General features: G+C 40.3%; 1 protein-coding gene across 1 annotated transcript in view; it reads left to right on the top strand.

Moving 5' to 3' along the window:
• SEMA7A (semaphorin 7A (John Milton Hagen blood group)) overlaps positions 1-12,774 on the top strand; it is a 46,576-nt gene extending 33,802 nt beyond the window's left edge. The window contains exons 9-14 of the mRNA XM_040413709.1: positions 2,660-2,768; positions 3,193-3,379; positions 4,591-4,706; positions 6,275-6,429; positions 10,432-10,484; positions 12,170-12,774. Of these exons, the coding sequence (XP_040269643.1) occupies positions 2,660-2,768; positions 3,193-3,379; positions 4,591-4,706; positions 6,275-6,429; positions 10,432-10,484; positions 12,170-12,507 (958 nt within the window). The 3' untranslated portion in view covers positions 12,508-12,774. The remainder of the gene's footprint in view (positions 1-2,659; positions 2,769-3,192; positions 3,380-4,590; positions 4,707-6,274; positions 6,430-10,431; positions 10,485-12,169) is intronic.
• The last annotated feature ends 9,385 nt before the right edge of the window (positions 12,775-22,159 follow it).

The raw sequence follows: 22,159 nt of genomic DNA, 5'->3' as shown, positions 1-22,159 counted from the left end.
ACAAGTTAGTGGAAAATTATGATTTTTTTTTTTTTTCTTACAAAGTCTTATATTCTACTAACTTGTGACAAAAAATAAAAACTTCCATGAACTCACTATGCCCATCAGCGAATACCTTGGGGTGTCTTCTTTCCAAAATGGGGTCACTTGTGGGGTAGTTATACTGCCCTGGCATTCTAGGGGCACAAATGTGTGGTAAGGAGTTTGAAATCAAATTCTGTAAAAAATGACCAGTGAAATCCGAAAGGTGCTCTTTGGAATATGGGCCCCTTTGCCCACCTAGGCTGCAAAAAAGTGTCACACATGTGGTATCTCCGTATTCAGGAGAAGTTGGGGAATGTGTTTTGGGGTGTCATTTTACATATTCCCATGCTGGGTGAGAGAAATATCTTGGCAAAAGACAACTTTTACCATTTTTTTATACAAAGTTGTCTTTTGCCAAGATATTTCTCTCACCCAGCATGGGTATATGTACAATGACACCCCAAAACACATTCCCCAACTTCTCCTGAATACGGAGATACCCAATGTGTGACACTTTTTTGCAGCCTATGTGGGCAAAGGGGCCCATATTCCAAAGAGCACCTTTCGGATTTCACTAGTCATTTTTAACAGAATTTGATTTCAAACTCCTTACCACACATTTGGGCCCCTAGAATGCCAGGGCAGTATAACTACCCCACAAGTGACCCCATTTTGGAAAGAAGACATCCCAAGGTATTCGCTGATGGACATAGTGAGTTTATGGAAGCTTTTATTTTTTGTCACAAGTTAGTGGAATATGAGACTTTGTAAGAAAAAAAATAAAATAATAATAATAATAATTTTCCGCTAACTAGTGACAAAAAATAAAAAGTTCTATGAACTCACTATGCCCATCAGCGAATACCTTAGGGTGTCTACTTTCCGAAATGGGGTCATTTGTGGGGTGTTTGTACTGTCTGGGCATTGTAGAACCTCAGGAAACATGACAGGTGCTCAGAAAGTCAGAGCTGCTTCAAAAAGCAGAAATTCACATTTTTGTACCATAGTTTGTAAACGCTATAACTTTTACCCAAACCATTTTTTTTTCACCCAAACATTTTTTTTTTATCAAAGACATGTAGAACAATAAATTTAGAGCAAAATTTATATATGGATGTCGTTTTTTTTGCAAAATTTTACAACTGAAAGTGAAAAATGTCATTTTTTTGCAAAAAAATTGTTAAATTTCGATTAATAACAAAAAAAGTAAAAATGTCAGCAGCAATGAAATACCACCAAATGAAAGCTCTATTAGTGAGAAGAAAAAAAGGTAAAATTCATTTGGGTGGTGAGTTGCATGACCGAGCAATAAACCGCTAAAGTTGTGGAGTGCCGATTTGTAAAAAAGGGCCTGGTCTTTAGGGGGGTATAAACCTGTGGTCCTTAAGTGGTTAAAGTGTATTACAATCACATAAGAGTACCCCCTGTCGGCATTTTAAACCATGTAAAAACAACTTTATAATCATCTGTCAATCAGCTTCCTTTATGCCCAAGGGGCGGTTTTTCACATCTCTTTATGCCCAAGGGGCGTTTTTACTCCTACCTTTGTGCCCAGCCGCGCCTCAACTGTCGCTTCCTAGCGCCGCCCAGCTCATTATTATTCACTGGCTGGGCAGGGTCTCCTGCTGCATTGAACTCACTTGTACCTTCTGCGCGTGCGCCGGATAACTTGCCCGGCACCCTCACTCGTAGTGCGCCTGCGTCCCTTATTCAATGCCAGCGTCTCCTGCTGCGCCTGCGCCGGCTCGGGAGGATCGGGGAATGTAAAAGCCGCCCAGCCAGTGAATAATAATGAGCTGGGCAGCGCTAGGAAGCGACAGTTGAGGCGCAGCTGGGCACAAAGGTAGGAGTAAAGACGCCCCTTGGGCATAAAGAGATGTGAAAAACCGCCCCTTGGGCATAAAGGAAGCTGATTGACAGATGATTATAAAGTTGTTTTTACATGGTTTAAAATGCGGACAGGGGGCACTCTTATGTGATTGCAATACACTTTAATAGACCTATGAATGCATAGGAATAACTAAATATGTTTATCGGGCCTGTCAGTGTCCCTTTAATCTAAATGCTGCGAGGATGCTGGAAATGATGCCCTTTCCAGCGTTAATATTTACGTTTGGTCTCCAATACTAGTTCTGAGAAGCTCTCCATTTCCAGCATCCACAGCGGCACTTTAGATAAAAATTGGGGACAGACTAAAGCATCATGAAGTAAGCTACATACATTATGGACTACACTTCTGTCGTATATCTTCTCTGTATACTATTGGAAATATTACACTTCTGAGACCTTATGCAAACTTCACTGTCACAATAGAAAATTAAAATACGAGGAAAAACTTTGAAGGGGCCACAGCACTAAAGCCCTTTCATTCTCAGGATCTTTGAGTTTTTCACCAGTCCTCAATTGATTAGAAAGTGATGACAAATCCTAGCAATATCTCATCATTTTATGTGAATGGAATAACCATTTAAGGATACATTATACACAGAGAACAGGAAACCACTCAACTCAAAATCTCAAACATGTCCCCAGCAACCAACCAGCCACTTTCCAGTGTGGCTTAGGAAAAAGACAATGCTGTTTTATTTTCTTCTGTGACATGCCATGCTTGACTATGCTTTTCACATTGCTTTAGGAATCACAGTGCGGTGTGCTCTTATGAGGTTGAGCATATTGAACATCTTTTCAAAACTTCAAGCTTGTTGGGTTCCTCTCAAAAAGACCTAAGGATTCGACCAGGAACGGTAATACTTCATTGCTGTTATCCTCAAAATACATATTGGACTGTAAAAAGTGTAAAGAGAGAGCAAGTTCATCAGGTTCTATCAAATGTAACCGTATATTGTAGACCTACAAGGTGTTCTCCTTTTATATCCACATTTATTTATACGAGGGCAATAGCAAAGAAGAACTGGTCACACAAATTCTTGATGTTTGTTAGTTATACTGTACAGTGGAAGTCCCAATGAACATGCTCTTATGACCATGAATAAGACATCTATTCCCATAAATTATAAGTTTTGATGAATGCATAATTCTAGTTGTGATGTAAGATTATATACAGCAGTTACCTCTTTGCTCTACTTTTTTATGCCTGTTTTGCTATCTTTATCGGTCTACTTTGAGTTTTAGTGTTCATCATAATCTTATTGTACCCTCCAAATCCAGTGCCTTAAAACTTTCACCCCTGAGGAGACCTCAGAAGAGGCATCCAGCTATCCAGAACTAACAGACTGGTTGTGGCCATCAGCAAATAGGACTGTTTTCCAAAATCTTGAAAACTACAGAAAAATAGTAGTGGATGTGATAACCACAGTGAACCAGGAAACCTACAGTGTTATCATATTAGCCACAGGTAAATGCACCCAACTCAGATTCAGTTTTAAATCCATGAGTCACATCCAGTGAAACAGAATTATTTTAGATTCACCTACATCATGACCTTTAAAGAAGATTGTCAATAATAATTATCAGTGCTCTTAAATCAAAGCAATTACCAGCAGGCACTAGAGTTCTGGGGTGCAGTTGCAGCTTCAGCTGTCTGCTGAGATGTTTGGGTGGTGCAGTAGAAAGAGCTCTCAAGGTTGAAAAACTCTCAGGATAGCTGTTGGCCAAAGAGAAACTGACAGACAGAGGTTATCTTTACTGTTATGTTGCCCAAATGGCCACTTTACCTGGATGGTTAAAGCAAAGTAGACCAATTACATTAGAGTGCACACTGTTTTCATTCCAGGGACATCATTCCTAAAGGGTTTGTCCAGGATTAGACATTGAAAAGAATGGGAATGTGCTACCTTACCTCACACAAAAGGTGTGGCATTGTTTTTGCAAGACAGCAGCCTTATTTTTCTAATCCCTTGCATCCACTTTAATTTAAAGGGTAACTGTCATGTGTTCATCAAAAAATAAATTTTAGCATATGTTACTGCTGCAGCAGCATTATGCATAAAGCAATCTTTAGTTTCTTCACATACCGCTGTTTTCCTTGAGTTTTTCCCTTAGTTTTAGGCTGTTTAAACATTTACAATATGATGACTCCTCTGCCAGTTCTCTGAGGCCAAAACTGCTTTCCCTCACTTGCCATACACACATGCCTAGCTCTAATAAACTAGCAAATAAAAAAAAATGACAGTTACCCTTTAAAGGGGATATATTTAACCTCAAGCTACAGAATGTTTCAGAATTCAAAATGTATCCTTAAAATATATTGTGCCACTTCATTTCTCACCCCCTGCCCTGGTATATAACACAACCATATAGGAACAGTGCTACCCCAGTTATGTGCTGTCCAATATTACACAAAATGAGGTAATGGAAGATGGGGTCATGTGACCACAGTATAACACAGTTGATTGGATGGAATGTGACCGTAGCTGCTCTGTTTATATGGTACCATGTTATTTGGTGTCAAGGGATAGTGTGAAGTGACTTGTCTCCTGCCTAAAGCTTCCCGCACTCATTTTGTTGTCATTGGCCATTTGATATTAAGAGTACACTTTAACATCCAAAAGGTATTCAAGTTACAAATAAAATAGTTAACATAACCTTTCAATCTTATTGTTAAAGATGATGGAACTGTACACAAGGTTGTAGAGCTGGAAGATGGGGCTTTAAATATTCTTAAAGTGATCCCCTTTAAACAAAAAGGAAGACTACAGTTCATGGAATTGGATCCAAAGGAGGTGAGAAGTGCAGCATGTAAGGTGCAACCCTCACTGACTATTTTGTGTGTGACTTTATTCTTTGTTTCCCTCACACTTATAGTTATTTTTTCCCCCTTTTACTTTGATCTTTAGAACTGCTGCATAGCACCCAATGTTTAAAAAAACGGAAAGAGGGACAACTCAATTTTTTGTACATTAAGCCACACCTCTACCCCACCCAATCTCTATCCATGCACACCCAATGGCGCTCAGTCCCTTTTGTGTCCTCACACAGTAATAGCAGCCATTTGTGCCCCCTACTCACTAAGGATTTCCCCTTAATGCCCCAAGAATGTCAAACAGTTTTGATGCCACTTAATGCCTCTCAGGCAGTATGATGTCCCTTTAGTATCTCTGACAAAGTGTAATCCCCCCACACAGTATGATGCCCCTTTGGCACCCTTGACATAGTGTTATGGCCCAATAAGTGCCCTCACACAGTATGATGTTCCTTACACAGTGTGATGCCACCTTAAGTGGTCCTACATATTATGATGCTCGATACGTACCCCACATAGTATGATACTCATTTAAGTGGTCCCCACACAGTATGATGCGTCCATGAGTGCCCCCACAGAATAATACATCTTTAGTACTTCCAAATTGGATGCTCACCTTCTCCATGTTCCTATTCCAAAGTCTGCTCTGTCTCCTGTCTGGGCTGTCTGTTGCTAGACATAGCAGGTGTGATTAAATCACTGTATCATGCCTGCTGCGCTGAACCATTGTCAGCAGGTAGCTGATGGCTTCCTACTCTATTATTATATTCAACTGTATCTGCATCCTGAAGATGTAGTCACAGTTGTCGTCAGGACATACGGCAGCTGGGACAATGGCAGGCTTGTGGGCGTGGGAAGATTGGAGTAAGTTAAAGGTAGTTATATAGTGGCCAATGAGGAACCATGGAGGCACAACGTGGTTCCCTCTAAAGTGACAAGTGAACCCCTACAAGGGTGTATAGTCAAGACAGGCTGTGGCAGAGGGTTACCCCTCAAACAGCGACACTGTACGACATGCTGCCTGGCCAACAGTTACTTTGGTACAAGCTGACCTAGTTGGATCAGCTAGAGATTTGAGATCCCCAACTATAAGGACTGCAATGTAAAATTGAGACTTTAGTCAGGGATGTTACAGGAATGAAGAATTTTGTGTTAGTAGGATTTATGTGAGTCACATTAAAATGATATCAACTGATGCGTATCATACAATACTGTAATGACTGGGTCCTAGTGGAGTATAGGTAGCCCATGTCATACAGTTACATTAGTTTATTACCCAAGCCTGACTTACTGTATCGATCTAAATTTAATTTAGAATATGACTATGGCTTATGTTTCATAATGAAGCATCACATTGCTGGATTCTGTAGTTTCATCTGCTTTGTTGTCTATAGATATGTCAGCAGTAGTGGGTTTATCGTCTCCGTGAAATATCATTTAACAGTGATTCATTTAGTCTGGTGGGATGTGTGATACATTCACACTGGGAGGATGCGTGGTTAGTTAAATGTTTGCTGGGTTACTCACATCTTTGTGATTTTTGTGTAGCACATGTTGTATATGGGAACTACTCGAGAAATTTCCAGACTATCACTTGATGACTGTTCGGCCTATAACACATGCTGCACGGACTGTATTCAGGCAAGAGACCCCTTCTGTGGTTGGATTGATGGAAAATGTGACTCAGTCCTAAAGCATAACAGGTATGTCATACAATTAACCCTACCAAACACTCATTCATTTTGCATCAAGCCTTTTCTTCAGCCCTATGAATTGAACATGAATGAGGCCACTGTTTAGTCTGTTCAGATGTTTCTTCACTATCTAACAGATGCCAGGTTTACAAGGGCAGGGGCTAAGGTGTCCATATGGGTTGTAAATTAGATTCCATAGTAGTAGTTCCATGGAGTAGTTTCATAGCAAGCTCCCAGACTGTGGAAATATGTAGAGGATGAAACGGTTAACAGAAATTGTCACTCTTGGGCACCAGGTCCTAGGTGTGTGTACCACCTCTTGCCTCCCCCATAACCACTTCCCTGCTTTCGCAGAAGATAAGATCAGACATAAGATTTTCTGACGTTTATAAGTTCAGCTTGTTACTTTTTTAGAGTGTTTCCGCAAAAACTATTTTATTTTATTACTTCCTCAAAATGTCGTCATGCCGATTCTCGTCACTTATTTAAATGGAATCTATCAGCAGATTTGTACCTATGAAACTGGCTGACCTGCTGCATGTGCACTTGGCAGCTGAAGGCATCTGTGTTGGTCCCAACTTCATATGTGCACGTATTGCTAAGAAAAATAATGTTTTAATAAATGCAAATAAGCCTCTAGGAGCAACGCGGGGGGGGGGGGGGGGGGCATCCTCTCCACTTAGATTGACAGGGCCAGGTAGTGTAAACATCAATTAAAGTGCAGAGGGCACAGCAGTTGCAAGGAGATCCTGTAGGTGTAATGGCGACGCCCCCGTTGTTTCTAGAGGCTCTATATTACAACCTCATTTTTCTCAGCAATGCAGACACATATGAACATGGGACCAAAACAGATGTCTTCAGCTGCCCAGTGCACATGTAACAGGTCAGCCAGGGTCATAGGTACAAATCTGCTGACAGATGCCCTTTAAGGTTTTTTGACTAGAATTACTTTTTTGTTTTAATTGAAAGTAGACATAAGCGAAAAGATATTTCATACAATACAAACTTTTCTCTCATTCATATTTTGTGAAACATTGGGCATTTGCATTGCCCAAAATGATGATAATAAGCTACTCGCATGATTGTACCTTTTACTAGTGAAAGAGCTTATCTATTGTTGACCTATCCTCACGATAGGTCTTCAACATGATATCCTTGGGGGTCCAACTTTTGGTACCCCCCATTTACTCTTTAAAGGGGCCATGGCACTTTTATCATGTATATCACGCATAGCACCATACATTGGAATGCACTGCAGAAAGGCCATGTGACTGATATACAGTCAGGTCCATAAATATTGGGACATTGACACAATTCTAACATTTTTGGCTCTATACACCACCACAATGGGTTTGAAATGAAACGAACAAGATGTGCTTTAACTGGACTTTCAGCTTTAATTTGAGGGTATTTACATCCAAATCAGGTGAACGGTGTAGGAATTACAACAGTTTGCATATGTGCCTCCCACTTGTTAAGGGACCAAAAGTAATGGGGCAGAATAATAATCATAAATCAAACTTTCACTTTTTAATACTTGGTTGCAAATCCTTTGCAGTCAATTACAGCCTGAAGTCTGGAACACATAGACCTCACCAGACGCTGGGTTTCATCCCTGGTGATGCTCTGCCATGCCTTCACTGCAACTATCTTCAGTTCCTGCTTGTTCTTGGGGCATTTTCCCTTCAGTTTTGTCTTCAGCAAGTGAAATGCATGCCCAATCGGATTCAGGTCAGGTGATTGACTTGGCCATTGCATAACATTCCACTTCTTTCCCTTAAAAAACTCTTTGGTTGTGTCACGGATGGTGTTGCAGAAAGCTGGAACTTATAAATAAACATCCGACTGGCTTGATCCCAAACTAAGGAGCATATGGGTGAGCCCTATAAAACCCCTAGAGCTCTCCCTGACTGCTATGCCCATGCAAAGGTCTTTATGGTAGACGATTGCATGCCCTCGTGCCTTACACTGTGTGACACCTGAAAACCCTATAATAGTGAGGGGACACGACCACCGGCTCCCTGCACTTAATACGGACGGAGTCAGGGTAACCTACAATCAAGCCAGAAAGGAAACACAAATAAAGGAAACAGACTTATCTGAGGAATCAGGAGAAGCAGCCTCCAGCAGTGAACACAATCCAGTAATAAGTATAAACCGCAAAGTGAGGCAGTATGGGAGGGAATATAAAGGGAGACAATCAGTGCAAATAGGTGACAGCTGGGAGAAGGAAAGGAGATGAGAAAGTGAAACCAAAACAAATAACATCATACAACAGGTAGAGAAGAACTTCTGCCAGATCTTCTCACAGAGCTGGTGGTGACAGGTTGCTTTTGCAGTATGATTTGGGTCATTGTCTATCTGCACTGTGAAGCGCCGTCCAATGAGTTCTGAAGCATTTGGTTGAATATGAGCAGATAATATTGCCCGAAACACTACAGAATTCATCCTGCTGCTTTTGTCAGCAGTCACATCATCAATAAATACAAGAGAACCAGTTCCATTGGCAGCCATACATGCCCACGTCATGACACTACCACCACCATGCTTCAATGATGAGGTGGTATGCTTAGGATCATGAGCAGTTCCTTTCCTTCTCCATACTCTTCTCTTCCCATCACTCTTGTACAAGTTGATCTTGGTCTCATCTGTCCATAGGATGTTGTTCCAGAACTGTGAAGGCTTTTATAGATGTCATTTGGCAAACTCTAATCTGGCCTTCCTGTTTTTGAGGCTCACCAATGGTTTACATCTTTTGGTGAACCCTCTGTATTCACTCTGGTAAAGTCTTCTTTTGATTGTTGACTTTGACACACAAACACCTACCTCCTGGAGAGTGTTCTTGATCTGGCCAACTGTTGTAAAGGGTGTTTTCTTCACCAGGGAAAGAATTATTCGGTCATCCACCACAGTTGTTTTCCGTGGTCTTCCGGGTCTTTTGGTGTTGCTGAGCTCACCGCTGTGTTCCTGCTTTTTAAGAATGTTCCAAACAGTTGTTTTGGCCACGCCTAATGTTTTTGCTATCTCTCTGATGGGTTTGTTTTGTTTTTTCAGCCTAATGATGGCTTGCTTCACTGATAGTGACAGCTCTTTGGATCTCATCTTGAGAGTTGACAGCAACAGATTCCAAATGCAAATAGCACACTTGAAATTAACTCTGGACCTTTTATCTGCTCATTGTAATTGGGATAATGAGGGAATAACACATACCTGGCCATGGAACAGCTGAGAAGCCAATTGTCCCATTACTTTTGGTCCCTTAACAAGTGGGAGGCACATATGCAAACTGTTGTAATTCCTACACCGTTCACCTGATTTGGATGTAAATACCCTCAAATTAAAGCTGACAGTCTGCAGTTAAAGCACATCTTGTTTGTTTCATTTCAAATCCATCATGGTGGTGTATAGAGCCAAAAATGTTAGAATTGTGTCGATGTCCCAATATTTATGGACCCGACTGTAAGTGACATCAAAGGTCTAAAGAAGAGGCTACCGTGGTACCTTTACTCCCACCAATCTGATATTGACAACCTATCCTAAGGAAAGGTCATCAATATTTAGGTTCTGGAAAACCCTTTAATGGCCATGAAAATTCTAAAGTAGAAACGATAAATGTTCCTTCCAGTGGAGCAGATTTTTTTCATCCAGAACCAATTGTTTTGGGTAGAAATAACAATCACAACATACTTTGGATAAGGCATATTCACACATCATGTGATATAATGCTTGCTGCTATATGACTGCAACATGTGAATGCACTCACTCAAAATCTAGTCTTTACCTCTATGGCTAGCATTAGGCATGATTCCTCAGAGCAGCTAAGTCTGTGCTACAAATGGTCAATTAAAACTGAAAAGGAACACTGCACATACCTAGTGATGTGGGATTAACTAGAACGTGGTAAAAAAAAAAACTGGTCTATCATTATACTGCAAAAAATAGCTTCCTTTATGGCTAATCTAAGCCGAAGTTTAACTTTCTACATTTAACATGTTCATTCTCTCTTAACAGCACCATGTTACTTCAGAACCTGAAACAGAATGCTATATGCAACCAGGAAAAGGGTGAGTATATCCATACATATATTGGATATATGCACAAATGTTACAGGAACAATAGAAAAGCATAAATCAGCACAGAAGAATGTTCATGAGAGGTCATTGAGGGGGCTGGTGAACATGTGGTCAGACTGAAAGTCTGATGGATTTATCACACAATAGCTTTCTTCAGCTGCTATTTACTGTGAAACACAGAAGTCGCAGAACTAGTGTAAAAATGTTAATAAAACCCTATTGCAGCATTTTTAGCCCAAAGTACACATACATCAGTAGTTAAAAAATATGGCTCCAAAGGTGTCCATAGCCTCTAAGACCTGTTATTAGACAGGTGTAATATGGTGATCGCAGTTTTCTAGTTTGTAGTGTTGGGTGGTTGCAAAACAAGTTGAAAACAAGATGTCTTACAAAAATCTGTCAGAGAATGTAATCTTCTTTTGGATCCTTCTATGTTTAGCCTAATAATAATAGCACAGTAATAAAAATACAATGAAAGCTACCTCTGAGTCAACACAGAGACAACACAGCTTGAGCCTCAGAGGTTCTCTTTTAGGCAACCAGCCAGATAAATTCCAAAGCTTTAAAGGGGTTTTACATGTTTGGGGAGGGGGGGAGGTGGAAAACCCCTTTTCCTGATTAGACCTGTGAAAAAAAGCATACTCCCCTGTTTCTTGGCCCTGGCCCCTGCACCTTCACTCCACGGCCTCCACTGGTCTGGATGTAAACTGGCTGCAGCAGTGTCAAACAGGAAGTTTACACCCAGAGAGCCGCTGAGGCCATTGTGCAAAGGAGCTGGGAGGTGCACAAACCCTTTAGAAGTGTAGAGGGTCTGTATCTGCTGTGGGGGGTTAGCTCTTCTCCGGGGGTCATTCACACAAGTATCGTCGCCAGACACCAAGTTTCAGGTCCAGCAAACCAAACATAAATGATACAAAATAAACACCTGCCCGGCTGGGCTCTAACTAAACATATAATAACCTGACTCACCTAAAGGACTGTTCACACACGGTCATAACATGCGGCTTTCTCAGCCCAATAGTCCAGCAGCCTCCAGGCCGTAGCAAATGCAAGTCCTTTTGGGGGATTGTGCTCCAGCAGTCCTCCCGACTCTGGCCTTGTGGCCCTTGTGCCACAGGCATCACTGCGTTGCCCAAATTCCAGGCTGTCACTTAGCCTCGTGGTCCCTCAGCCTAGCCCGGCTGAGACCACACACACAGAGCCTCAACAGGCCTCTGTTTCTGGAAAACACACTCTCCTCCCCCAAACTGAGAGCCACACCCAAGTCCAGCAACAGGATTAAATACCATCCCTGGACATGGGCATATTCCAAAATTCTGGACTGGAGCATGGGGAACAGGCACCCACCCAACACATTGCCTGTTCCCAGTAAAAGACCGCCCTGGACTAGCTGGAGCCAGCTAAGCTAAGTAACTTGGTGTCCACCAGCTAGCTTAGTGGCCACCTATATCTAGGGCCTTTACTCCACCAAGGCCAGGCCCCTTGGTGACACACTCCTGGTGCAAAAACCCCTTTTTCATGCTTCCCCGGGACTTTACTGCACTCATCACTATTCACATTGCCACACTGCTGAAATGTATTTTATGTTTTTTTCATACAAGATTGTTAATTTACTTCTAGTTTTATATTTAAATGAGTTAATTAAATCCAGATCTGCTATTTTTTATTTTTCTTAGAGTCATCAATAATGTACCTAAAAGGAAATCGGCCTCTATCCACAGAGACGCAGGCATATGAAACACAGTATTTTTTGACATGTCCAACCATGTCTAAGCATGCCAGTTACACCTGGAAAAACGGTGACACGGAAATGGAAAAATGTAACTCCAGTCGTGACATCTGTGAACTGATCATCAATAAAGTCGCCTACCCTGGGGAATACAAATGTATAGTGAAGGAATTGGACACAGAACGTGCAGTATTAAGCTATAAATTTGAGGAATTTAACATCGCCACCCAGATTCAGTGTATCTGGCTTCTGGTATTGCCTATTCAGTTACTGTTGTTAATGTGATACATCTAGCTGCTTTGCTAGTTATTTTGAACTTACTGTAGGTCATCGCTGATTGACAGTTTCCAACTGATAAGTAAACTTACAGAGAAGCTACACCAGCATTCTACTGGAGCCCAGCCTGTCAGATACAAGCTGACCAAAAAGTTAAAATCAAATACTCAATTAGGCTGGCTCACAGTATCTTTGCATACATATGCATTTATTAAACCAATAAAACAGTCAAATTAAAAACACTTTGATGCATAACCATATTCTCATTAACATACAAAAATGCGGAGCTCACACATATATCAAGATAAAACTGAAGTACTCCAATTAAAATGACCTCTTTGCTCTCCAAACTTGTCTTGTATACCAATAATTCCCATGGTATATATAACACTTCTGGTATTTATAACGTACAGCCAGTTACTTGAATCAGGCTGGTTCTATTAATGTCATGTAACTCAGAGATATCGTTACCGGTAGTTGGAACCCTCCTGGTTCAGAGGATTATGCCCTTGTACGATGAAATTTTTGTATGTTCGAAATTCCGTGCTCAAGCAGCGCTTGTTCCTGCCTCGCTTCCCGATGAGCAAACTGTGAGTCACTGTGGCGTCCCACGTGACCAGCCAAGGGCACGGGTGCGGCGATTCGTATTGGTGTGGCACACTGCAAGCCGCAGTGATGCAGGACGTAGCCGGTATAGCAGAGTTCTGTGAGTATAACAAACTTCCGTGGATGTAACGGAAAAGTCTGGTCCGTCCCGATCTTGTTTGGCCGTGCTCGAGATTCAACTCACACGGGCCCAAAACAAAAAATATCGGCGTAATTTCTCTGCAGCAGACAAAAAAAATATTCAGAGAGCTGGGTCGCATACATACTAATAAATGCATATGTATTCAAAGATACTGTGAGCCAGCCTAATTGAGTATTTGAGTTTCCAACTTATAGCTATGTTCTTACACAGCGTAGGACAACATATGGGCTATGTGGATTCTTTTACATACACAAGGGGTCATATATAAAGTGTCGGCAAGGTAAAACGATCTTTAATTCAACAGAAAATATATCATATTTATTATTATTTTACTCAATTAGTATGTCTCTGTAGCAGACAGTTGCTTATATAGATCCAACAAATCCTGCAGCACTGGAGTGTAATCACTGACTTCCATGTTCAGTTTAACCCTTTCAGGACCGAAGGTGTTTTGTTTTTGTTTTGTTTTTTTGAGTTTTCGTTTTGCGCTCCCTGCCTTCACAGAGCCATAACTTTTTTATTTGTCTGTTCACATAGCCATATGAGGGTTTAGTTTTTTGCGGGACAAGTTGTACTTTCCAACGCCACCATTTAATATTGTAAAAAACAACAAAGTGTAGCAGCACAGCGAAAAAAACGATAAATACCGTCCCTTGATGTGGTGGTGCCAGCCGTGTTAGGAGTCAGTCCTGAACTCCCCCAGTTATAGATGCCTTTGTACAGAAAACCGCAGCACTCTCCAGCTTTGAATTTCCAAAGGTTTATTCACCAGCAAAAGTGCACTTTTGCTGGTGAATAAACCTTTGGAAATTCAAGGCTGGAGAGTGCTGCGGTTTTTCTGTACAAATGCAACCATTTAATATTGCATATGATGTAGTGGGAAGCTGGAAAAAAATTCCAAATGGGGTTAAATTGCAAAAAAAAAAGCGATTCCACCACAGTTTTACAGGTTTTTTAATTAAGACGTTCGATGTACGAAAAAACGGACTAGTTACCTTTAATAGTGATAAAAAATTGTGATAAAAAAATTAAAATTACAAATTTTTGTCGCCATATTTTGACTCCTATAACTTTTTTGTAATTATTTGTACGGCACTGTAATGGGGGGCTTATTTTTTTGCGGGGCAATCTGATCTTTTCATTGATACCATTCTGGGGTGTGTATGACTTTTTGATCACTTTTAATTTAATTCTTTGTAGAAAATGAAGCGACCAAATCGGTGAATCGGCCATTTGGCCGCTTTTTTCCTTTTCGCTGTTTGCCGTCTGGGGAAAATATTTTTATATTTTTATACTATGGGTGTTTTCGCACATTGCGACACCCATGATGTGTATTATTTTTTTTTAGTTTATTTTTATTTTGGGAAAAGGGGGGTGATTTGAATTTTTATGTTTTTTTTCATTTATTTATTTTTTAAAACTTATTTTTTTTACACTTTTTTATAGTTCCCTCAGGGAACTATAACATGCAATCATCTGATTGCTATTATCATAGACTACAATGCACTTGCATTGAAGTCTATTATGATTTCACTACTTTCCTATGGAGCCCTATTACAGGCAAGGGCTCCATAGGAAATACTATGCAGCAGCCTTGTGTCATTCATAAAAACACGGGCTGCTGAATACATGCTCCGGCTCCTCCTATCGCAACACGGGGGAGCCGGAGCACAACCGAAAGTGCGCACTTTCGGTTTCAGCGCGCTCAGATGCCGTGGTCACGATTGACCACAGCATCTGAGGGGTTAAATGTCCGCGATCAGCATTACTGCCGGTTGCGGAGATGAGCCGCGGGTGTCTGCTAAAAGAAGCAGGCGGCCACCCGCGGCTATGGCGCCCGCAGCGGGCAGGAGCGGGCGCCATTTTTAAACAACCGCACAGCGCCGTACATGTACAGCGCTGGGCGTGAAAGGGTTAATTTCCTTACACTTTTTTTTAGTTGGTCAGTTTTTATAGAAAGTTAATTCAACTTTTTCTTTGTGAGATTCTTATATTGATGACCTCTCCTCAGGATAGGTCACCAATATTAGTTTGGCGGGGGCTGGTTCTCAGCACCTTACACCGATCAGCTGTTTGAGGAGGCTACGGCGCTTTGGTGAGCGCCATGGCCTCCTCGCAGCTTACCAAGCATAGTGCTTTCTATTGGATAGCAGCTGTGCTTTGTATTGCAGCTCAGTGCCAATCACCTGAATGGTACCGAGCTGCTTGTAGGCCACGTGATCGATGAACATGATGTCACTGGCCTACGAAGAGGCCGTGGCGCTTACTGGAGCGCTTCTGTCTCTTCAAGCAGCTGATCGGAGGGGATCCCAGGTATCGGACCCCCTCCAATCAGATATTGATTACCTATTCCAAGAATAAGTCATTAATATCAGAATATCGGAAAACCCCTTCCTGACATGATGATTTTGCATTTTTGCATTTTCATTTTTCACTCCCTGCCTTTCCAGAGCCATAACCTTTTTATTTTTCCGTTCACATAGCTGTATGATGTCTTGTTTAATGTGGGGCAAGTTGTACTTTCTATTGGCACCATTTTACCTTCATATTAGGAAGATGAAAAAAATTTCCAAATGAGGTGTAATTGGAAAAAAAAATCGCAATTCTGCCACAGTTTAGTGGGTTTTGTTTTTACGGCATTCCTTATGTGGTAAAACTGACCAGTTCCATTCATTCTCTGGGTCAGTATGATGTTACCAAATTTATATAGTATTTCCTGAATTTTAATACTGAAAAAAAAATAGACTTTAGAAAAAATAAATTTTTTATTGCATCACCGTGTTCTGACCCTCATACTATTTTATATTTATAGCTATGGAGCTGTGTGAGAGCTCAAGATTTGAGGGGCGATATGTAGTTTTCAGTGATACTATTTTGGAGTGTGCATGCCTTTTTCTTCATTTATTGGGGGGAGGTGAAGCAAAGTAAAAATAGCAAATTGGCCATTTTGATTTTTTTTTTCCATTACGGTGTTCACTGGGATACATCTTTTTATTTTAGTAGCACAATCATTTTTGGGGTACATTAGTGCAAATCATCTTTCTTTTTTATTGTTCATTTATTTATACTTCTATTATGGGAAAAGGGAGTGATTTCAATTTTTATATTTTATTAACATTCTTTTCCCCTTTTTTTTTACACATATTTTAGGTCCTCTTGGGAAGTGAATGAATTACCATTGCAGCCTATGGGAGTGGCACTGCGTGCCACCTCCAGGCCTGCATGGGAACTTCTGTTGTGGTAGTCTTGGATCATTCATAATGATCAAATCTATCACAAGGAACAAATGACTTCCCCCGATCATTAGCCCCCGGCGTGTGCTGTGTAAAGACCAGCTTTTAGACCCGACATCCGCTGTACATGTACGGTGAATGTCGGTAAAGGGGTTAATCTATGAGTATGCTTTGGATTATGGAAGGAAGACTGGCCACTGTAGTGCCAATGACAGCCATAATTCCTTAAAGGGAGCCTGTCACCTACTTTGAGTGTTTTAGACCGCTCATATCGCGTTATAGAACAGTTGCCCACCATTAAAATAGTACCTGTATTGTGTCTTTCCCACATAGAGATCATGAAATAACAGTTATGCTAATTAGCTCTTGCAGGTGCCCAGGCTCGTTGCCGATGTGCCCAGATAACCGCTCCCCTTTCAGTCTTCTGGCCCACCCTAGGACGCACGTGATCTCCGAGCCAGAGGAGGATGAGGAAGTAGGGGGCAGGGCGGGCCATAAGACTGAAAGGGGAGCAGTTATCTGGGCACATCAGCGAGGGGTCTGGGCACTTACGGCCATAACGCCGCCCCTATGCACTTAGCATAATTTTATAAAGTCGTTTTTTCATGATCTCTATGTGGGACAGACACAATACAGGTACTATCTGGTCTATAACCGGATATGAGCCGTCTAAAATGCTCAAAGTATGTGACAGACTCCCTTTAAGCTGCTGATTTTACTCAAAGTATGAATTACCTTTCAGTTCACTGGTGAAAATGTACAGAGACTTTTTATTTATGTGTTTTATGGAGCACAGAATTAGAATACAGCCATAAGGATAACAATACTCTAATAATGGATGGAATAATGTTGGCTGATCTATCTATGCAATCTCAACCCAAGCAGTGTCGCCACTAAAATTTTGTAAATGGCAGGACCTTTCCCAATGGCTACTTCTGTATTGGTCATTTTTGCACTTTTTATCTTTGCTGTGAAGCCATTAACAGGCAAGTGAATAATGTAACTGTGATTTTACTATTACCATTAAAGAGCATCTGTCAGCAGTTTTGTACCTATGAAACTGGCTGACCTGTTACATGTGCACTTGGCAGCTGAAGACATCTGTGTTGGTCGCGTATTCATATGTGTCCGCATTGCTGAGAAAAATAAAGTTTTAATATATGCAAATGAGCCTCTAGGAGCAACAGGGGCATTGCCGTTACACCTAGAGGATCCACTTTCTTTGCAATTACTGCATCATCTGCACTTTGATTCAAAGGCACAGGTGTGATGATATTTTCACTGCCTTGCTCTGTCAATCAAAGTGCAGAGGACATGGCAGTTGCAGAGAGATCTGAGCCTCTAGGTGTAACGACAAAGCCCCAGTTGCTCTAAGAGGCTCATTTGCATATATTAAAAGAGCAGCTGTCAGCTGCCAAGCGTACATGTGGCAGGACAGCCAGTTTATTGTGTACAAATCTGCGGACAGATGTCCTTTAAGTGCCTTCAGTGTTTTTTTTATGTTAAAGAGATTGTCATGTATTTATTTTCATTTATTTTATTAGTTCAGCTGCTTGAAAAGAAATGTGTTTGTTCTTTTTTTTCCGTAATGTATATATGGCAGGGTGTGTATGCTTAAAGGGAATGTGTCATCAGAAAATTTTTAATTAAGTTTTAATGTTAAACATATTTTTTTTAATATTTAGTGATATATATATATTTTATTTTGCATGTCATCACCTATATTTTAACAGTAATCCTGAAATCATGCAGTTTTTTACACTAGCCACTAGGCCTAAACATGTCAACACTTGCTGCTCTTCAAGAGCAGCCACATGGGCCACAGACACAATCGGCAGAAAGGGACCTCACTGACTTCTATGGGAGATTTTCCTAGGAAAACTCTGCGACCTGTGCAACTGTCAGAAGGGAATAGATAAGCTGGGTTCACCTATTGTGAATTGTGGAGTATATGTTTTCTATACAAAGGTGATATCTGTCATTGTAATTCTGCCTGTGATGATAATGAGATGGTTACTGAAAAGTTACCTGAACAAAAAAAAGAAGTCTCAACATATTATTAGGCCTAGTGACCAGTGTAAAAACTAAATGATTTTAGATATATTTTTTTAAACATAGTGATTTGGAAAGTTAAAACAAAAATCACTAAAAAAAAATTAAAAAAATGTCTTTAACGTAAAAACGTGATTTGAATAATAGGTAATTTTCTGATGACACATTCCCTTTAATAGCAGCTGAAATGAATAGGAGTTAAATGACTGAGCAATCTCATAGACTAATACAGTATCCAGGAAATGATTAAACACTGCCTATCCCCAAGAGATAAGGAAGTGACATACATAAAAGCATACTTAGCCATATCTGTTTGTTTAGTGTTACTATCTTACCTTATCTAAACCTTCAACACAGCTGTCATTTAAATGTCCCTTCCTATAATGAGATGACTCTCATCACTCTGTCCTGGTCTATACTGCAAAGCTTGCAAATTTGCTATAGAAAGCAGTACAAATTAGCCTATTGTGAATGCTCTAGTAAAGTTATAACTCATTTTTTTAAATAAATATTTCTATAATACAAACTTGATTTAAATAGTATTTATTGTGTATTTTCTCGTAGATAGGTTTTTGCTACACTTATAATACATGGGTAATCTGTTACACTCAGTAGAAACAGATTAGTGGATAAGTAAATCAGTGATAGGTTATTTTTTGAAAATCTGTCTTCTGCTTTTTTATGGTATGTGATAACAGTATAAAAATGCATATAAAAGTAAAGTATTTTAATAGATATATCTTTCTCAAGGAGACCAAAGTTTAGCAAAATTTATGTTTTTTTTTGTAAAATTGATTAAGCTTAATTAATGGAGAGGTGTCACTGAGGCAGAGATTATAAAAATAGGACTAAAAATGTATGATTTGACTAAAGAAGGCTTACAATACATCTCCGCTGTTAACACTTAGGAGTAAACCTTGCTTCAGTATTTTTGCACTGACTTTGAATGATTCCAAGTTTTTCGTCCATTCATAGATATGGTTGTTTGCAAATACTCTGGAAGCAAAAAGTGGTTTATCTCAGTCATGTGACCTAATGGCGTAACCTTTGCATCCGTTAGCTAGGTTCCCAAAATACATTGTTCCCTGCTCACAGGAAACCACAATGGCAGTATGAATTTAGCTTTAGCATTAGGGATGAGTGAATCAACCTCGGATGAAACATCCAAAGTCGATTCGCATAAAACTTCTTCCTAATACTGTATGGAGCAGGTGCTCTGTACAGTATTAGAATGTATAGGCTCAGATGAGCCGAAGTTATTGCTTCGCGAAGTCTCGTGAGACCGCGCAATAACTTCATAAATTAATTTATACTATAAAAAAACATTTCCCAAACTCGGGTTCGGTTCCAAGGTACCACTTGGAACTGAACCCGAGTTCAGGAAATTGTTTTTTTACAGTACAAATTAATTTATGAAGTTATTACCCAAAGTCTCGTGAGACTTCGCGAAGCAATAACTTTGGCTCATCTGAGCCAATATATTCTAATAGTGTATGGAGCTCCTGCTCCGTACAATATTAGAACAAAGTTTCATGCGAATCGACTTCGGATATTTCATCCGAAGTCGATTCACTCATCCCTATTTAGCATCTATACAAAAGAAAATCCATATAAGTTTTTTTTTGTCCATTCATAGATATGGTTGTTTGCTAAATACTTTGGAAGTAGACAGTGGTTTATCTCAGTCATGTGACCTAACGGTGTAACCTTTGCATCCTGCTGACAGAAAACCACAATGACACCCTCAATTTAGCTTTAGTATCTGTAAAGAACAAAATCAGTATTAGATAAAGCAATAATGTGTTTATTCAGTGTTTAGATGCATTTGGAGTTTTACATTTTTGAAAAGCAGATTTTCTATTTAAACTAGCTGATAATAAATAGATGAAATGTTGATGCCTTTTGTAATATTCATCCCAGGGCGATTCTCAGAGGGACCAGGCATCCCAGAAGAATATATGAAACTAGGTTTTCTAGACCAAAGAACCCATTTAAAGAGGTTATCCCTTACTTTGCTATGATCTCATTTCATCAAAATGTCCCAAAACACAAGGTCCAACATAAAAAAAAAAGCAGTCCTAGTTTTTGCACAAGAGGTGTTTTAACAGAGCTAGTGTGTACAGAAAGTAAAATGTGTAGTTTTAGTATTATATTTTTATTATTTGCACTGTTTTAGATATATTGTTTCTTTCCTTTATAAATAAAGCTGAAATAAAATGAGAAGTGACATCGCTAGATACATTTTACTTGTTTTGTGGACTGTTATTATCCAATTCTCTGAATGCAGGCATCAATGGAAACAATGGGTGTTGTATTCCCATTACAATGGCTACATTGTATTGGGAATACAATGTATTTTCCAACTGTTTATTTATAGTTTTCATTAAAAAAACTTCTGCTTGCTTGCTAATCTTAACAATATAGTGTAGGTTATGTGCATATTTGTATGTATATTATAGACTAGATAAGATTGCACGGTTTACATGTACACATTGGTGCAAATTGTAGAAGCTAAATGTGGCAGAATTCTGGCTCAATTTGATCCCAAAAACTAATGTACATGCATAGCCTTAAAATTTGCCATGTTGCACCAACATTTTGGTACAAAAGAGGTGTCATAAGGGTAGACAAAGTGTCCCAAGATGTGTCAAGTAGCATGAGACATGGTCTGTGAGAAATGTGGATCTTCTAGTCTTGTTCTAAGCTGTCTAAATTTAAGCAGTGTTAATAAATCTGCCTCACTATATACTTGGACTATAATACTGGAAAATAATATATGAATAAGGCCTCATGCACACAACCGTTGTTTTGGTCCGCATCCGAGCCGCCGTTTTTGCGGCTCAGATGCGGACCATTTACTTCAATGGGGCCGCAAAAGATGCGGACAGCACTCCGTGTGCTGTCCGCATCCGTTGCACCGTTCCGTGGCCCCGCAAAAAAAATATAGCATGTCCTATTCTTGTCCGTTTTGCGGACAAGAATAGGCATTTCTACAATGGGCCCCCCGTTCCGTTCCGCAAATTGTGGAAGGCACACAGGCGGCTTCCGTTTTTTGCGGATCCGCGGTTTGCGGACCGCAAAAAACGGCACGGTCGTGTGCATGTAGCCTAAGACATAATGGAAAAGCCAGAGCCATGCGCATATAGCCAGGGTCACTGAGATCCTGTTCTACAGAGCCATAGCTACTATAAAGTAGCATATGGATTTTACATACCCTGAGCAAAAATATAAACGCAACACTTTCGGTTTTGCTCCCTTTTTGCATGAGCAGAACTCAAAGATCTGAAACATTTTCTACATACACAAAAGACCCATTACTCTCAAATCTTTCTAAATCTGTGTTACTGAGCACTTCTCCTTTGCTGAGATAATCCATCCCACCTCACAGGTGTGGCATATCAAGGTGCTGATTAGACAGCATGAATATTGCACAGGTGTGCCTTAGACTACCCACAATAAAAGGCCACTCTGAAATGTGCAGTGCCACAGATGTCTCAACGTTTGAGGGAGCATGCAATTGGCATGCTGACTGCAGGAATGTCTACCAGAGCTGTTGCCCGTGCAATGAATGTTTATTTCTCTACCATGAGCCGTCTCCAAAGGCGTTTCAGAGAATTTGGCAGTACAT

Source organism: Bufo bufo, chromosome 1, assembly GCF_905171765.1.
Source record: "Bufo bufo chromosome 1, aBufBuf1.1, whole genome shotgun sequence".
NCBI classification, from domain to species: Eukaryota; Metazoa; Chordata; class Amphibia; order Anura; family Bufonidae; genus Bufo; species Bufo bufo.
This window is presented reverse-complemented; position numbering and strand designations above follow the sequence as displayed.